At 36.6% G+C, this 14,384-nt stretch overlaps 1 protein-coding gene across 1 annotated transcript; it reads right to left on the bottom strand.

Moving 5' to 3' along the window:
• Nucleotides 1–12,098: 12,098 nt before the first annotated feature.
• Nucleotides 12,099–13,817, bottom strand: LOC149841295 (EPIDERMAL PATTERNING FACTOR-like protein 2). The gene is made up of 3 exons (XM_090005238.1): nt 13,786–13,817; nt 12,435–12,633; nt 12,099–12,329 (listed from the first exon to the last, which is right to left on the bottom strand). The coding sequence occupies exons 1-3, from the start codon at nt 13,815–13,817 to the stop codon at nt 12,099–12,101; spliced, it is 462 nt and encodes a 153-aa protein (XP_089861364.1).
• Between the last annotated feature and the right edge of the window lie 567 nt (nt 13,818–14,384).

Below are 14,384 nucleotides of genomic sequence, written 5' to 3'. Positions count from 1 at the left end.
GCATCCTTCACTTCTAATGTAGCATCTACGCCATATGTCGATTCCCACTTTCACTCTTTTGCCTATAGAGTTTGAAAGAAATGTTTGTTGTAAATTTTGGTAGGAAAACACAGCTATTTTGCAAAGGGCTATGACCAAAGTCATGAACTCTAGTGCTCTAGGTCATGAATTTGATCATGGTGTTCCAAAATCCAAACACAACATAAACATGACAAAAAAGGGATGCACTTGCCAACTATCTTTTTGTCTTAGACTTTGTATATATAGGTAGCATATCTTACTGATAACTGGATAAAGAAAGGTTATAATTAAAAGATGAATGTCTTCAATGCTTTAGCTCTAGACCCCCACCACACTACCAGGAACAAGAGATGGTGAGATAGTTGACCCAAGTTTAGATCACGACTAACCTGTCACAGGAACTTCAACTTATGTTTGTATTGTGTTCCCTTGTATGTTATTCCTAACGGAAAACTGCAAAAAATGGTGTCTCATGCCCTTTTGGGAGTGTCCATGTGATATATTGTTAACCCATCTTGTGGATTTTTTTCTATATAAGGTGTTAAATGAAAGACAAATTGTTAGAGAGATTTTTAATCTCACACAAAGAAAGGCTCAAGAGAGAGCATTCAAAAACATCAATTTATTGGTTAATATTTTTTACTCATACTCAAAATGTATAGTTCATGAGTATATCTAGAGTTGGGGACCCTTTATATCAAGGTTGTTAAATGCGATGAGGCGAAGCGAGGCGTTGAGCCTGCGCTTCGCCTCTGAGGCGTACGCCTCTCACAACTGGAATGGAAGTGAAGCGGTGGGAGGGGAGGCAGTAAGAGAAGGACCACCCGCCCAGCTGGTACGGAAGCGAGGGATATGTCGGTCGTCCGGTGGTCGGAGAAGACTGAGCAGCAGCTGCAACACAGCAACTCCGGTGGTTGGTGATCACAACTGGTCGGAGGTTGATGAGGGGCGCATCACAGCAACGCTTCAGTACCTTGAGCGTGCGCCTCGCCTCTGAGGCGTATGCTTCAGGTACTGAGGCGTACGCCTCTCACAACACGCTTTATATACTTCTCTCATGCATAAATGACAACTTTTGGCTTCCCTTTCATGAGCTTCATCTCTAAGTACAAAATTTTATTTTAATAACTTAATGACTATTAATGACATGCACTATCGTGGCCACTGCTTGCATGCCTTAACTCACATAACTCATGATTCATATAACTTTTCTTTAAACTCTTCACATGTCATTTCAATGACTACACTTGTCACATGTCAAGTTACTCATTGTTGAATGGATAACATGCACAGTAAACTTGCATTAACAAAACTACTAATAACTAATAATTACATAACTTCTACACACTAAACATTAACAAAACCATTAATAACTAGTAATTACATGACAAATTCAACACCTGACTTTGACTTGCAATTTAAAATGGGTTTACATTTTCAGCAACTCTCCCCTTAAACTTGTTTTGGGGAGCTCTTCATTTCAAGAAGCATTTATGGATGACAAAAGATCTTCGTCTTCAATGACTTTATGAAGATATATGTTACTTGCTCTTCCAACTTGCAATACACTAATTCAATTTTTTAGTTCTTCACATTTGCTCCTACTATAGAAAGGTTCTTTGCTAATGCAAGTGTTGATTTTTTGTCTTCTATGATTAGAATAAGGTTTCTTGGGGAATCTCATGGTAGTCGATTTCAGCCCTTTGTTTATAACTATTCATCACCATTTTTTCCTTAAATCTCTCCAACTCATTATTATTATTATTATTTGCTTTGTACACCCATTTCACACCAATTGTTTTGTGACCTTTAAGTGACTTTGATTTTTTCATCCATCACATTCCTTCATCTTTTATCTTGGATAACATCTTCATAACCTAAAAGTTCATAATCAACCAACGCAAAAAAAAAGTATATTCAAAGTTAGTACCTTTGGTTTGACAATAAATTTTATACAAGCTCTTTATTTTTTTAAACATGAATAGGATTTAGAGGTACTCTTAGGGCTTGTGAAGGTGAAGATGGTGAAACATTGGCTCTTTATTCCTACCTTTTCTCTTCTTCTTCAAGTTCAAGCACAATAATTTTTGTGTCATTGTTTTTCTAATTTCATCATGCATTTTCATTAAACTCGACATCTCTAATTATGATTAACTTTTTATTTTTAAGATTATAAAGCTTGAAAACTTTTGAGCTTTCATGGTAGCCAATAAAAACATACTTTTGACTTTTATCATCCAACTTGGATTGCTTATAATCTGGAATGTGAGCATACTCGATGCAACCAAAAACCAAAAAATGGCCAACTCTTAGTTTATAACCACTCTATGCTTCTTGTGGAGTCAAAAAAAGAAATTTTTTAGTGGGATATTTATTCAAGAGATATACCGCACATACAACCGCTTTGGTCTAAAATTCATTAGACATACTTTTGCACTTTAGCATGCTCCTTATCATATAAAAATTATCTGATTTTTTCTCTTCACTACCCTATTTTTTTGAGGCATGTAAGGTATCATGAATTTATACAAAATGCCATGCTCTTTGCAAAAGTTATCAAAATCTTTTAGGTATCACTCTCAAAACTTTTTTAAAATGTCAATTTTTTTCAATTGAGGCTTTGAATTGCTTAAAATTTTTAAAAATCTCTAACTTTTTCTTTATAAAATAAACTCAATTTTTTCTACTAAAGTCATCAATGAAGGTGAAAAAATATTTGTGCTCTCCAAAGGATATTGTATTAAGACAACATACATCTGTGTTAACTATCTTAAGAGGTTTCTTTTTTTTTTAAAGATCATATAGAAAACTCTCATGATTGTACTTTTTAATGACACATTCTTCACAAAAATGATTAGAATGATCAATTGGTTGAAATATAATAGACATCGATATGAAGTCATGCTTAACATTCTTCAACTGAATCAAAATGCTTTTTTTTTTATAAAAAATTAAGAAACATCATCAATGGTTACCTTGCTATTAACCGATTCATCAAACTCTAGGAACATCTCATTCTTTCAGCACATGTGATTACTAGCCTCATTATCAAGATACCAAGAATTGCATTCATCAAAGTCTCATTTGCATGCAAACAAAATACTTGAAGACACATTTTTTTCTACAAGATTTGCTTTTCTTCATTCTCGTAAGAGTCCTTAAATTTGCATTTGATACTTACATGACAATACTTCTTATAATTGAAGTATTGAACATTAGAATGATTATACCTTTGTTGGTTACCTATTCTACCTCACAACCTCTATTTGCTTATGTTTATCCTCTTTTAACTCTATTATTGGTGTTGCCAAGGCCACAACCACTTCTATTTGATTTACCATGACCTCTTTCTCTAGGTCCATCTCTTGCTTTGTAAAACTTGTTCTAATGAAACATTAGCCTTTTTTGCAAAGTTTTATTTATGAGCTTGAAGAGAGCCTATCAATTGATCTATGATCAAAATTTCTAAATCTTTAGAGTCCTCTATAGTCACAACAATGAAATTAAATTTTGTTTCTAAAGATTGTAAACAAAAAATCATGATTCAAACATCACTTAAATTCTTATAATTTCTTTTTAATTCATAGAAACTACAAAAACTCTTGAAAAGTAATTTGATAATGACTCACTTTCTTTCATTCAGAGTGCTTCAAACTTGGCTCTCAAAGTTTAAAGTATAACCTTTTTCACCTTTTTGATTTCCTTGTAATTTTAAAAAATCTCTTGTGTTTGCTTTGAATTGGTTGTCAGTGTAATCATCTTGAAAGCTTATTCATTTACACCTTAATAAATGAAGAAGAAAGCTTTCTTATCTCTCTTTTTATTCACTTTGAGAGCCTTTGTCATCATTTGATATGGTAGTCTCTGTTTGAGAATTTATTGGTTTGGTGTACCCATCATTGACCGCCTCCCAATACACTTGAGTGTCCAACAAAGCTTTCATTTGAATGCACCATTTTTTCATGTAACGCGCCAACACTTTGAACGGAAAATTTTAGAATTTCTTTTTTTTAACGGCAAAAATACCTGGTCCAACAGTTGGGCGGGTTACAGAGTAGCACAGAGAGTACTCAATATCATTCAATAACATAATAAAGATTATGTTTAATTTATTACAATCTCATTAATAAAATGACTAGAAGTTTTTAGAGTTTAATGCAGGATCATAAAAATGGAAATCTCATGGCTTCTTCCGCAACGACATCCGCAATTGCTCCAAACATAATCACTACCTGAAAAAAAAATTCAGAAAAAGTCAGACTACACCCAGTCTGAGTAAGAAGCATTATATCCATATGAATGTGCTCAGTGTCATGTGTACAAATATATGTGCAATAATTTTATGTATTACAACTAGTTCATGGTGGAATCATTAATGAAACTATGCATCTAACACATGATTTACAATTATAAGACAACAATTGAAATATAAAGAAACCTTAATGAAACTACGCATCACATGAATGACTCACCTATGTAAATTCTAATCATTGGAACTTCAAGCAATGAGTGTACTTAGAAATATTTAAAAATGAACTGACTTCATATTTTTCTTGTTAATTACCCTGTGGGTACGCACAAGCATTCAACATCATATCGAACAGAGATCACATGTGAGTCACTTATGCTTTTCAATTTAATACCTCGCATGACTAGCCGTACGAATATCCAAAGGAGACGGTTCACGACCGAGAGAGTACTCACCAATGACAAAACTAAAAATTTGGATGCACCCAGTAACTTCTGCAAAAGACTTCGATCTACCACTTAGGACGCAATAGTAGTTCTAACCCTCTTAACTTTGAGGACTGAAAACCGGGTGAGATGCCTAGTTCTCACAAAACGTAACTATCCCACAGAGCTTGTACCATCTACCCTCTCTAAGGTAGAACATGGGTCCGATAACATACATCATCTTTCAGGTGTACCCAGAACCTAGAGAAACCAGTAACATATATCATCTTTCAGGTATACCCAGAATCCCCTTGGTTAGGTTATATGTGCATGTTTTATATTTTATTTGTTTCTTTGTGCGAGTCCTTGCACCCAAGAAACTTCCAAAATCGCAACCCATATTCGATGCGATCCTAGTTTATGCACATTACCAAACCAATGCCCAATAGGCACCAGCTATCTTAGAAATATGGCTCAACCCTGAATCGAATATTTTCAATGTTTTAAACTATCATTTCTGAGCTAAGGTGTACACTTTCCTACCCCACAGTTCATGCACTCACATGGCATGTCTCAAGTATGACCTTTCATAAGTGCTCCAATGGCATTGCAACGGTCCAATGAACCCGTAGCAACATTTTTTTTTAATGTTTTAATATATATATGTATATATATATACTTGATCTTTCAACTGTAATTGGGCTGCATTGAGCCATAAACAGTTCGGCAGTCCATGGTTGCCACCATTAGGCAGGTGGACTGGGTAGCATACCCTACCGGTCACCCATTTATCTTTTTTTTTAAGGTCACATGTGGTACAAACGTAGCATCCTCAACCGGCACGTTGAGGTCGTGCATCCATCTGTCGACCCACCGATGGCCTACTGCCAGGAGTTGCAGTCATTCCCCATAGGGTGTTGTACATACCACAACAACTGGGGCACCCTACAGGCCCGACTCGAGGATGATGGAACCCCAACCATGCTGATTTGGTTCAACCCATTAGGTCTGGACTGACGAACAAAGAAATTTAGCGTTCAATAGGAACTGATAGGCATTTGCATATGAATATGAATATATAAAAAATAATCTAATTGGATTCACATGAATATGTAGCCACATAATAATAAATGGATTCAATTGAATATGCCAGCTTCTGTATAAGGATAGCTACATATGAACATTATAATGGGATTCACCAGATATACAAGGAAAATGGAAACATAATATTAACATGATTACATGATTCTCCAAAATATCTTGATAATGCATAGACTAACATGATTACATAATTCAGTGGTGTATTTATTTATTTATTTCTTTTAATTTTTTTCAATCATGCTCGGTTTTGAAGACTATCTCACATCATACCATTGTGCTTACTATATGGTATAAATGTAGAAATTAGAATTTTTGTTGTACATGCCCAAAAGAAAGAGGCCACATGGCATCACCATATGAACCAATTGTTCTACATGAACATTTTTTTTAAGACTATTCCAAGACGCATTTGGACATGCAAAATAGAAGTAGTCTGATAACTGCATCAAGGTTGCATCATATATATATATCAAGAACACACCAAAAAAAATGAACTAGCATCAAACACGCATAAGGGTTCTGCATAGGTTAAATCTCACACAACGTCAATCACACATAATGTGTGATTGACGTTGTTCGTTGTTCACACTTTCAAATCTGTGACTCACAGGGGAATGCATTGCTAATCATGTGATTCAATCCACTATATATATATATATGTATGTTTTTTCTCATGTCTCGGTAGTTTCCTGTCTCAAGTATACATAGAGACATATTAAATATATTAAAGTTGTCTCAGGATGCAGATTCTAGGTCGCTTGTTTGCATAAATTATTTCAGACTTCATCGAATATGCAGATCCACATTTTCTCCAGATCTGTACGTTCATCTAGATGTTTAGATCAATCTATGCTTATTTCAAATGGTATACGGTTTGGTGGGTTCAAGTACAACTGCATGAAATGGTTTAACCAAATCTTTCAGCAGCCATGGCTGCAAAAATGTATGTTTTTCTGCTTATATTTGAGTGGGATGCAACCTACTAGTACTACAAAGCATCGAGCATACCCATACAGACATAATACCCCTTACCTCGATTTGATGAACCACGCCCCAAAGAAAAGAATGATATTGCTTGCCTCGATGCTTCCTCCAATTCTAGATGAAGTCTCTCTCTTACTATGAGAGAGACCAAGGGTGGTTCTTGAGAGGGATAAGAGAGAAGAGAGAGAGAGAGAGAGAGAAAAAGGATATCAAAATCGTGTACCACAAATTTTGCTAATGAGAGGTTTCTTTTATCTCTTTTTGACTAGGTGTTTTCAAAATAGTTTGAAACCTAGAAACCGTCTATCCCTCAATTCATGTTTTTTTTTCATCTTAAGAGCTCAACCAAAAATACTATGTTGCCCTTCCTCTTTCACGCCATTTGATTCTTTTCAAACTATTTTTCTTCCTTTTATTGTTGCCCTTCCTATACTTGTGGTGCAAGTTTTTCAAAGAGAAAAATCATGGGAGAGATTTTTGCTAACTCCCCTTTATGCTTGTTGGTTCTCTTCAGCCATATATGTGGTCATCCCTAACTTCATGGAGGATGGGAGGAAAATCAACTATTTAAAAATCTTAGAAAAAAAACATGTGGTAACTTCTCATGTTACCATTTGTTTCTAGAGTAAATAAAATGTATGGGTTTGGGTTTTCACATTTTTTTTTTTGTAAAAAGATCTCCTAATACAAAGATGTAAAAACCGATGTGCAAAGAGGGGTTTTGAACCAGGGTCCATCCCCAAAGAAGAAACAAACCTCTATGTTGCACTATGTTCTTTTTTGTTGCAAATGATGTCTCTTTTAATTCCTTTATACGTGTGTAAGTACTAGGTGTTTTTGTCAAAAGCAAAAATACATTTTTCTCAAAAGCACGCATGTAAGCATGATGAGATTTGAACCTACGTCAAACCCCCAAGAGGTAACGAGCCTCTCCACCATGCTACACTCCATTTCGTTGCATGCTTTGTCTGGTTTAATTTAGATAAACTCTTGTTGAGGTTCTTCCCTTAACGGGCTTCACATTTCCAAATTCGTTTCTCCCATTTTTTTTTACACCTACGAAAATTCGTTATTTGCTTTCTGGGTCTCAAATATAGGAACCATAAGATATTTGGATCCATCGGGATTCAATTGCAACTTGGTTGGGTTTCGTATCCCCCTAGAATCTGAATCCAATTGCCAAATCTGAATCTAATTACTTGATCTACGTGATCCAATATCAATTCATCAATTCATTTCAAAGACATGATATTATCACATTTTTTTTGTAAAAATTTTCACCTTTATTTATCTAAAAATTCTCAAAAAAATGGATTTTACATTTCATAATTATTTTTGAACAAACGAAGGACTTGTGTGTGAAGCATGTTATTGGATGTCATTGTGACTCTATATTTTAATGAAACACAAAATATTAGAGGGGCTCTCAATATCATATAAGGATAATCACTTAAAAACATCAATTTATTGGATAATACTCTTTACTCATAATCAAAATGCATAAACCCATAGGTATATATATATATATACAATTGAGGACCCTTTTTACATACATCTTATGCATAAATGACAATTTTTTGCCTCGTCTTTAAGCATAAATTTTTATCTTAATGACTCAATAACTATTAATGACATTCACTGATATGATCACTACTTGCATGCTTTAACTCACATAACATGACTAATATAATTTTCTTCTAGACTCTTCATATGACATTTCAATGGCTCTACACTTGACACATGTCCACTACATGACCCACTATATCCATTACATAACTTGAGAGTTACCCACTATATATGTGAATGAATAACTTGCATAATATGAAAGTGTTGTAGGATCGAGGCAACGAGCACTAGAGGGGGGGGTGAATAGTGTTTTAAATATCGTCTTTAGAATTTTGAAGGATTTTTGAAATTCGCAAAGCAATCACACAAAGAACACAAGAGTTTATCCTGTTTTGGTCTTCCAGACCTACATCCAGTCTCCAAGCAAAACCCGTTTGAGATTTCTACTATCAACCTTGTGTAATCACAAGAACATACAGACCAAATCTGGTCTCACTTTCAGTAACAACCCTACTGAAAGCAAACAACTTCTTTAAACCAAAGTGTCCTTTCCTTTTACAGAAAAATATAAGTAAGCAAACTTACAATCAACCTATGAGCCTTTCTTATAAATGCAGATGAAATGCAATTGGCTTCTGAGGTTGTTGAAATACTCAACTCACAAATTCACTATCTCTCAAAGGAATTTGAGTGAAAAACCGGAGTGAAAATATCAAGTGAGTGATAAAACGAACACTTGAATGAATAGGAGTGAAAAGCAAAGAATTTGATCTTTGTAATTCAATATAATTTGATATGATTCGATATTTTTGAGTGTAGAATGCACTCATATTTATAGTTGAAAGATTTCATACATTGAGGGTATAAAGGGGTGTCAAAATAGTCACTTTTGAATGGTCAATTCGTTTGAAAAATGAAAAGACACGCCTTTTAAAAGTTTTAGGAAAAACGACAAAATTAGTCGACTGAAACAGTAGTTAGTCGACTGAAATCAAATATTAGCAGACTGACAGTTATTGTCGGTCGACTAATGTGTTTAACAGAGCCGTTTGAAAATCTGAAGTTTAGAACTTAGTTGACTAAAGAAAAAGTTAGTCGACTGATGAAAATCATCAGTAGACTAAAAAAACTTTCAGTCGACTGTTGCTAAATTTTCTGAAAACAAACATTCTATCGGGTCGACTGATAAAACCTTCAGTCGACTAATTCAGAAAATTGACGTTTTTGCTTTGAAAATTTGACGCAAAAAGTTGGTCGACTGGTGAGTCTGTTGGTCGACTAATAAACATAAAAAATTAAGTAAAGAGTTTTCTAAAACGATTTTCATGAAGGGTTCTTTTAGAAAAGTTTTTCTAAAGACTTTTTAGGTGAAATGCAATCGAAATATGCACTCTAAGTAAGGCTCTTACAAGATTCTAAGACATTTAATGAATTTTACATTTGCACACTAGTCTTCAAAGATTCTTCATCAAATTCTTTAATTCTTGTCATCTTTCTTCATTGCCTTAGCAGAAATACAGTTGATTCACTTGTTCATCATCAAAACCTTGTACTTGAAGTATCGTGTACGATTTCATTGTTGTAATATAATAAACTCACATTAACACTTTTTTCATGTACATGTTGCTTATATTGTATTATGCAAATGTCAACCTTGTCTATGAAACCTCTACACACCATACATTAACAAAAGCACTCATAATACTTAATTACATGACAAATTAAACACTTGACTTTGACTTACAACCTAAAATGGGTTTACACTTCCAACAACCCCCCTTAAACATGTGACTCAAAAGCACCACCATCACTACTACTTGCATGTCTTAACTCACATAACTCACTACTCATAACTTTCTTTTAGACTTTTCACGTCATCTCAATGGCTCTACACTTGAGGCATGTCCCACTACATCTATTACATAACTTGATAGTTGTTACATAATAAACTCACATTAACACTTTTTCATGCCCATGCTACCCATATCACATTATGTAAAGGATAATTTTGCTTATGAAATATCTAAACACTAGTTATTGACAAAATTATCAATAACTAGGGATGGCAAAGGACTGGGGGAAAACGGGGCCCAACCCCGCCTCACCCCGTTTGAACCGGGGATGGAGGTCGTGAAACGGGGATAGCGGTGGGGATGGAGGTTAAAATCAAAACCCTTGCAGGGATGGAAGCATAGATGGACTTACACTTTCCGCCATCGCGATCCCCGCCTTGCCCCGTCCCGTCCTCAATCCTTCTTTAGGGATGGCAATGGATCGAGGAGAAACGGGGTCCTGCCCCGCCTCGCCCCGCCCCGTTTGCACTGGGAATGGAGGACATGAAACGAGGATGGAAGCAGAGATGGAGGTTAAAATCAAAACCCGTGCAGGGATGGAGGGCAGGATTTTGAGATGGGGCGGGGTGCCCCGGTCCACTGACATCCCTATTAATAACTCCTAATTACCTGACAAATTCATCACTTTGTCTCACAACCCAAAATGGGTTTAAGGTAAAACCATTAGAGATCATCCTTTCCATACCCTCAAGTTCCAATCAATAAAGACAGCGTGGTCAATGAAATTTCATGATAGAGGCCATGGGGTGCCCTTTTGCAAGTGGCCATTGCTAAAAGACAGAGTCCAGTTTGTAGTTACAAGCAGTCGAGTGAGGGTCGGGTTTTCTCCTTTATGAATAAAAGTGAACATGGGCCATAGCAAGAAATTGACAAGCCATGGATAGATAATAACCTGGGATTTAGATCATAAGCTGAAGATTATTGGATGAACTGTTAAAATCTTGATCGTCATCGAAAAGCCACTACCAAAAAATATATAATTGAACTAAAAATTCTCAAGAGAACCTAGCCCACATTAAGAGTGATTGAATCATGACCTTCAAATTCTCAAACACAACAATCAACATCGTGAACACGGCCAATGCACCTAGGGCCCGGCCAGATTGTCTACTGTATATTGTTTGTATCCTTTTCAAACGTAACCTCCATGGTTACTCGAGAGTGCCTACTAATCAGCTAATTACTCTAGAAAAGGATAGCCTACCATATAATTCTTGTTTTGTCCTTTTTATTACTTTTTTTAGAAGAAAACCTACCATATAATTCTGAGTCAACAATTATGCTATAATACCATACTAACAAGATCCCATCTTAGTCATTCATCTAGGATCTACAGTAGGATGCAGAATGATCCAGAGAAATGGGACGGCCAAGGTGTAGAATGATCCCATATTTCCTGACAATTGAGAGCATAGAGCACCATAAACTTGCTCTGCAATTGACCTTCCCCCTGTCCTCATTTGCCATTCAAGAGAACATGAAATGAAAAAGCTTGTCTCTGAGAGAGAGGGAGAGGGAGAGAGAGAGAGTTTCCAATTCTATCAACAATCAATGTGTACTAACTGAATGAAAACAGTAAAAACTTTCATTCAGGATTAGACTGAAAATAATGACTCACAGGCATTTACAACACCTATACCGTATAAATTTCAACTGTACAGGAAACATGGCCGTACTATTGAAAAACTACTAATTTTATGAAGGATACAGCAACCAAGGACTCTTAGCACGGGAGCTGGTGCCAAGCTGACTAAGACATGTCAAGTCCTGCTTTTCTTGGATGGAGGGTCGTGCATCCCCTTCTTCATCCTTGAGCCACAATAGAATGTTGGGGTCTTCCCAAATAAGAAGGGCAGATCCTTGGTTGTTGAGATGATAACCATAACAATGGAAATGGTCTTATGGATTGAAGAGATGATTCCCACAACGGCATTTCCATCCAAGGGGCTTGTAATTTGAATACTGGTCTCCCTGTAACTGGATAGGAACCTTATTTGCTGCTCGCATTGGTTGATCATGAGTTGGAAGTGTGGGGACTTGAACAGCCCTACAGGGATTACACTCATTGCATTTGTTGTGGCAGCTTGGTGGTGTTGAGCCCAGTCTACTCTTATCCTCAATCCAATCACCCTGCAGCATATAAGAATACACATTAGTACAGGTGGGCAGGTATATATGGCGATCATGAAGTAGGAACAATCTGGTTTAACATTAGACAAGCAAAAGCAGAGCTACCGAGTTGTTTGTAGAGACAAAAGGTCGAGTCCTAGCAGAAGAAACACAAGAAGCAGAAGCTAAGAAATGGACGGCTGCTATGGCTGCTGCAATGAAAAGCAAGTTGGGCAGATTCATCATCATCATGGAGCCATCTGATCTCCACCATATGGGAGAGAGAGACGTTATTTCATTCCCCTTCCTCTCTCTGTATCTATATCTGCAAAGCAGAAAATAAAAAGGGAGAGAAACAAAAAAGGGTGAAAAGGGGCAAAGGTTCAATTATGTAGTCTCTCTCTCTAGCAGTGCACAGTGGTCAGGGATAATAACAAGACGGTGGGGAGAAATAAAGAGAATTCACATCATGGAACAGAACAAATCCTCGACTCTCTCTCTCTCTCTAGGTAACAGAGACGCAACAGAGTAGAAAACGACCGGAAGTGGGGGGTAAAAAAGCGGGCAGTAGAAATTAATTTCTAGAGAGACCCCCAGAGGGGAGAAAGAATCGCCTTTTCGTTTGACTGCTGAATGAATGAATGAATGAAGGATATTTTACCGCAGTTGCTTTTTAGCATGGCAGAGAAATCAAAACTTGGTCAGTGTTTCCTGGTTCGTTGGCTAGTCCTAAATGACTCTCAGCCCAGTTTGATCCCCGTATTACTGTTGGTATACGTGCAAACCCCACCCACCTCCTCCCTCTAGTCAACACCACCATGCCAGAGGTGGCAGTGCACTGTTACCAGTGATAGAGGCGATCAAATCCCAGTCTGACGCACGATATAACGCCTTTCTGATGCCCTGAGTGTGAGATTTTCTCACTCAAAACAGCTCTCGGCATCCCACATCAGTAAAAGAGATGAAGATAGTGGCCTGTTCTGTGGAAAATGGGAACACCCACCTTTGTTTTTTTAACTTTTTTTTTTCACTCTCCCTCCCCTTTCCTTTTCTGGGGTTCACACATATTGCATGGAAAAAGTAAGGGCAAGAAAATTGCCACCATCTCTCTTTTTTCTTTTTCCTTTGTCCATCAATGTGCTACACTGCTAGGCTCTCAACTCTATGCATTTCCGTTAAGAATTTGTTTAATAACCCCCTCTGCATTCCTTCGCCTTATAAATGCATTAGATTGAAAATTGAATTATTTCTGTAGAAAGAGGGTGGCAGGCAGTATGGTACTGTACTAGTACAGGCATTCACATGCAAGTGAAAAAAAGGGTACGTCTTGCGTATATTCGTGGCTATAGCGTATGACTGTATTTTTGGTACGGTACAATCCAAAATTTTCATTTTTATTCAGATACCATTCCTCTGTAGAAGATGGAAAAGGAGTCATCTTATGATTGCGTTGTGTGCTGGGACCATCATAGTGTACCTGTGCTGAAGCTCTGCTGTTACGAGGGCCATCACCCTAACTTGGTTCAAGATCTTCTGTGTGCAGCCACCTGCCTGAAGAATAGGAATTTCAGTGAACCAACTGGTGCTCGACCCAGCACAGTGCAATAAAACATCATTATGTGACTGAAAACCAGAATGTAAATATTGGGTATTCAATTTGGCTGGTTATTGAAGCAGAGGACATCTTAGAAGCAATGCCAGTTTTCCCATATGGCAATTTCAATTTGGCAGAGATTTTTCAGAGTGTGACACTTGATTTTTCTATTTAAATTTCAAATAAATTAAATAATTGGTGGTATGGGAACAAAAAAATATTTTCTGGGTATGATGGTATTTGCGCTTGAGGATTGGCTTGATTGCTTCCTATACCGAGCATTAACTACTCATAATAAATAGGACCTCGAACTTGTCTATCAAAGAAGGAGAATAATGAAGCAAAACCATGGCAATCATTGCATCACACATTTGGTTTTAAGGCACTGGGGAAAGATGCATACATGATAGGTTGATTCAGTTGGCATCTGAAAAGTAGGAATAACTTGCACCTGTGGAGAACAAACATCAAAACATATTGTA

Source organism: Nuphar pumila, chromosome 4, assembly GCF_984573655.1.
Source record: "Nuphar pumila chromosome 4, dmNupPumi1.hap1.1, whole genome shotgun sequence".
Taxonomy (NCBI): domain Eukaryota; kingdom Viridiplantae; phylum Streptophyta; class Magnoliopsida; order Nymphaeales; family Nymphaeaceae; genus Nuphar; species Nuphar pumila.
Note: the sequence above shows the minus strand (reverse complement) of the source record. Positions and strands in the feature narration are given on the sequence as shown.

What these genes read in the sequence shown, in the direction of transcription:
- LOC149841295 (XM_090005238.1), bottom strand. Translation starts at nt 13,817, where the DNA reads ATGGCCCTCGTAACAGCAGAGCTTCAGCACAG. An exon ending in ACAGCAGAGCTTCAGCACAG is followed by an intron (nt 12,634 to 13,785) that starts GTACACTATGAT and finishes TCTGCTTTGCAG; the next exon opens with ATATAGATACAGAGAGAGGA. An exon ending in TTGTCTCTACAAACAACTCG is followed by an intron (nt 12,330 to 12,434) that starts GTAGCTCTGCTT and finishes TATATGCTGCAG; the next exon opens with GGTGATTGGATTGAGGATAA.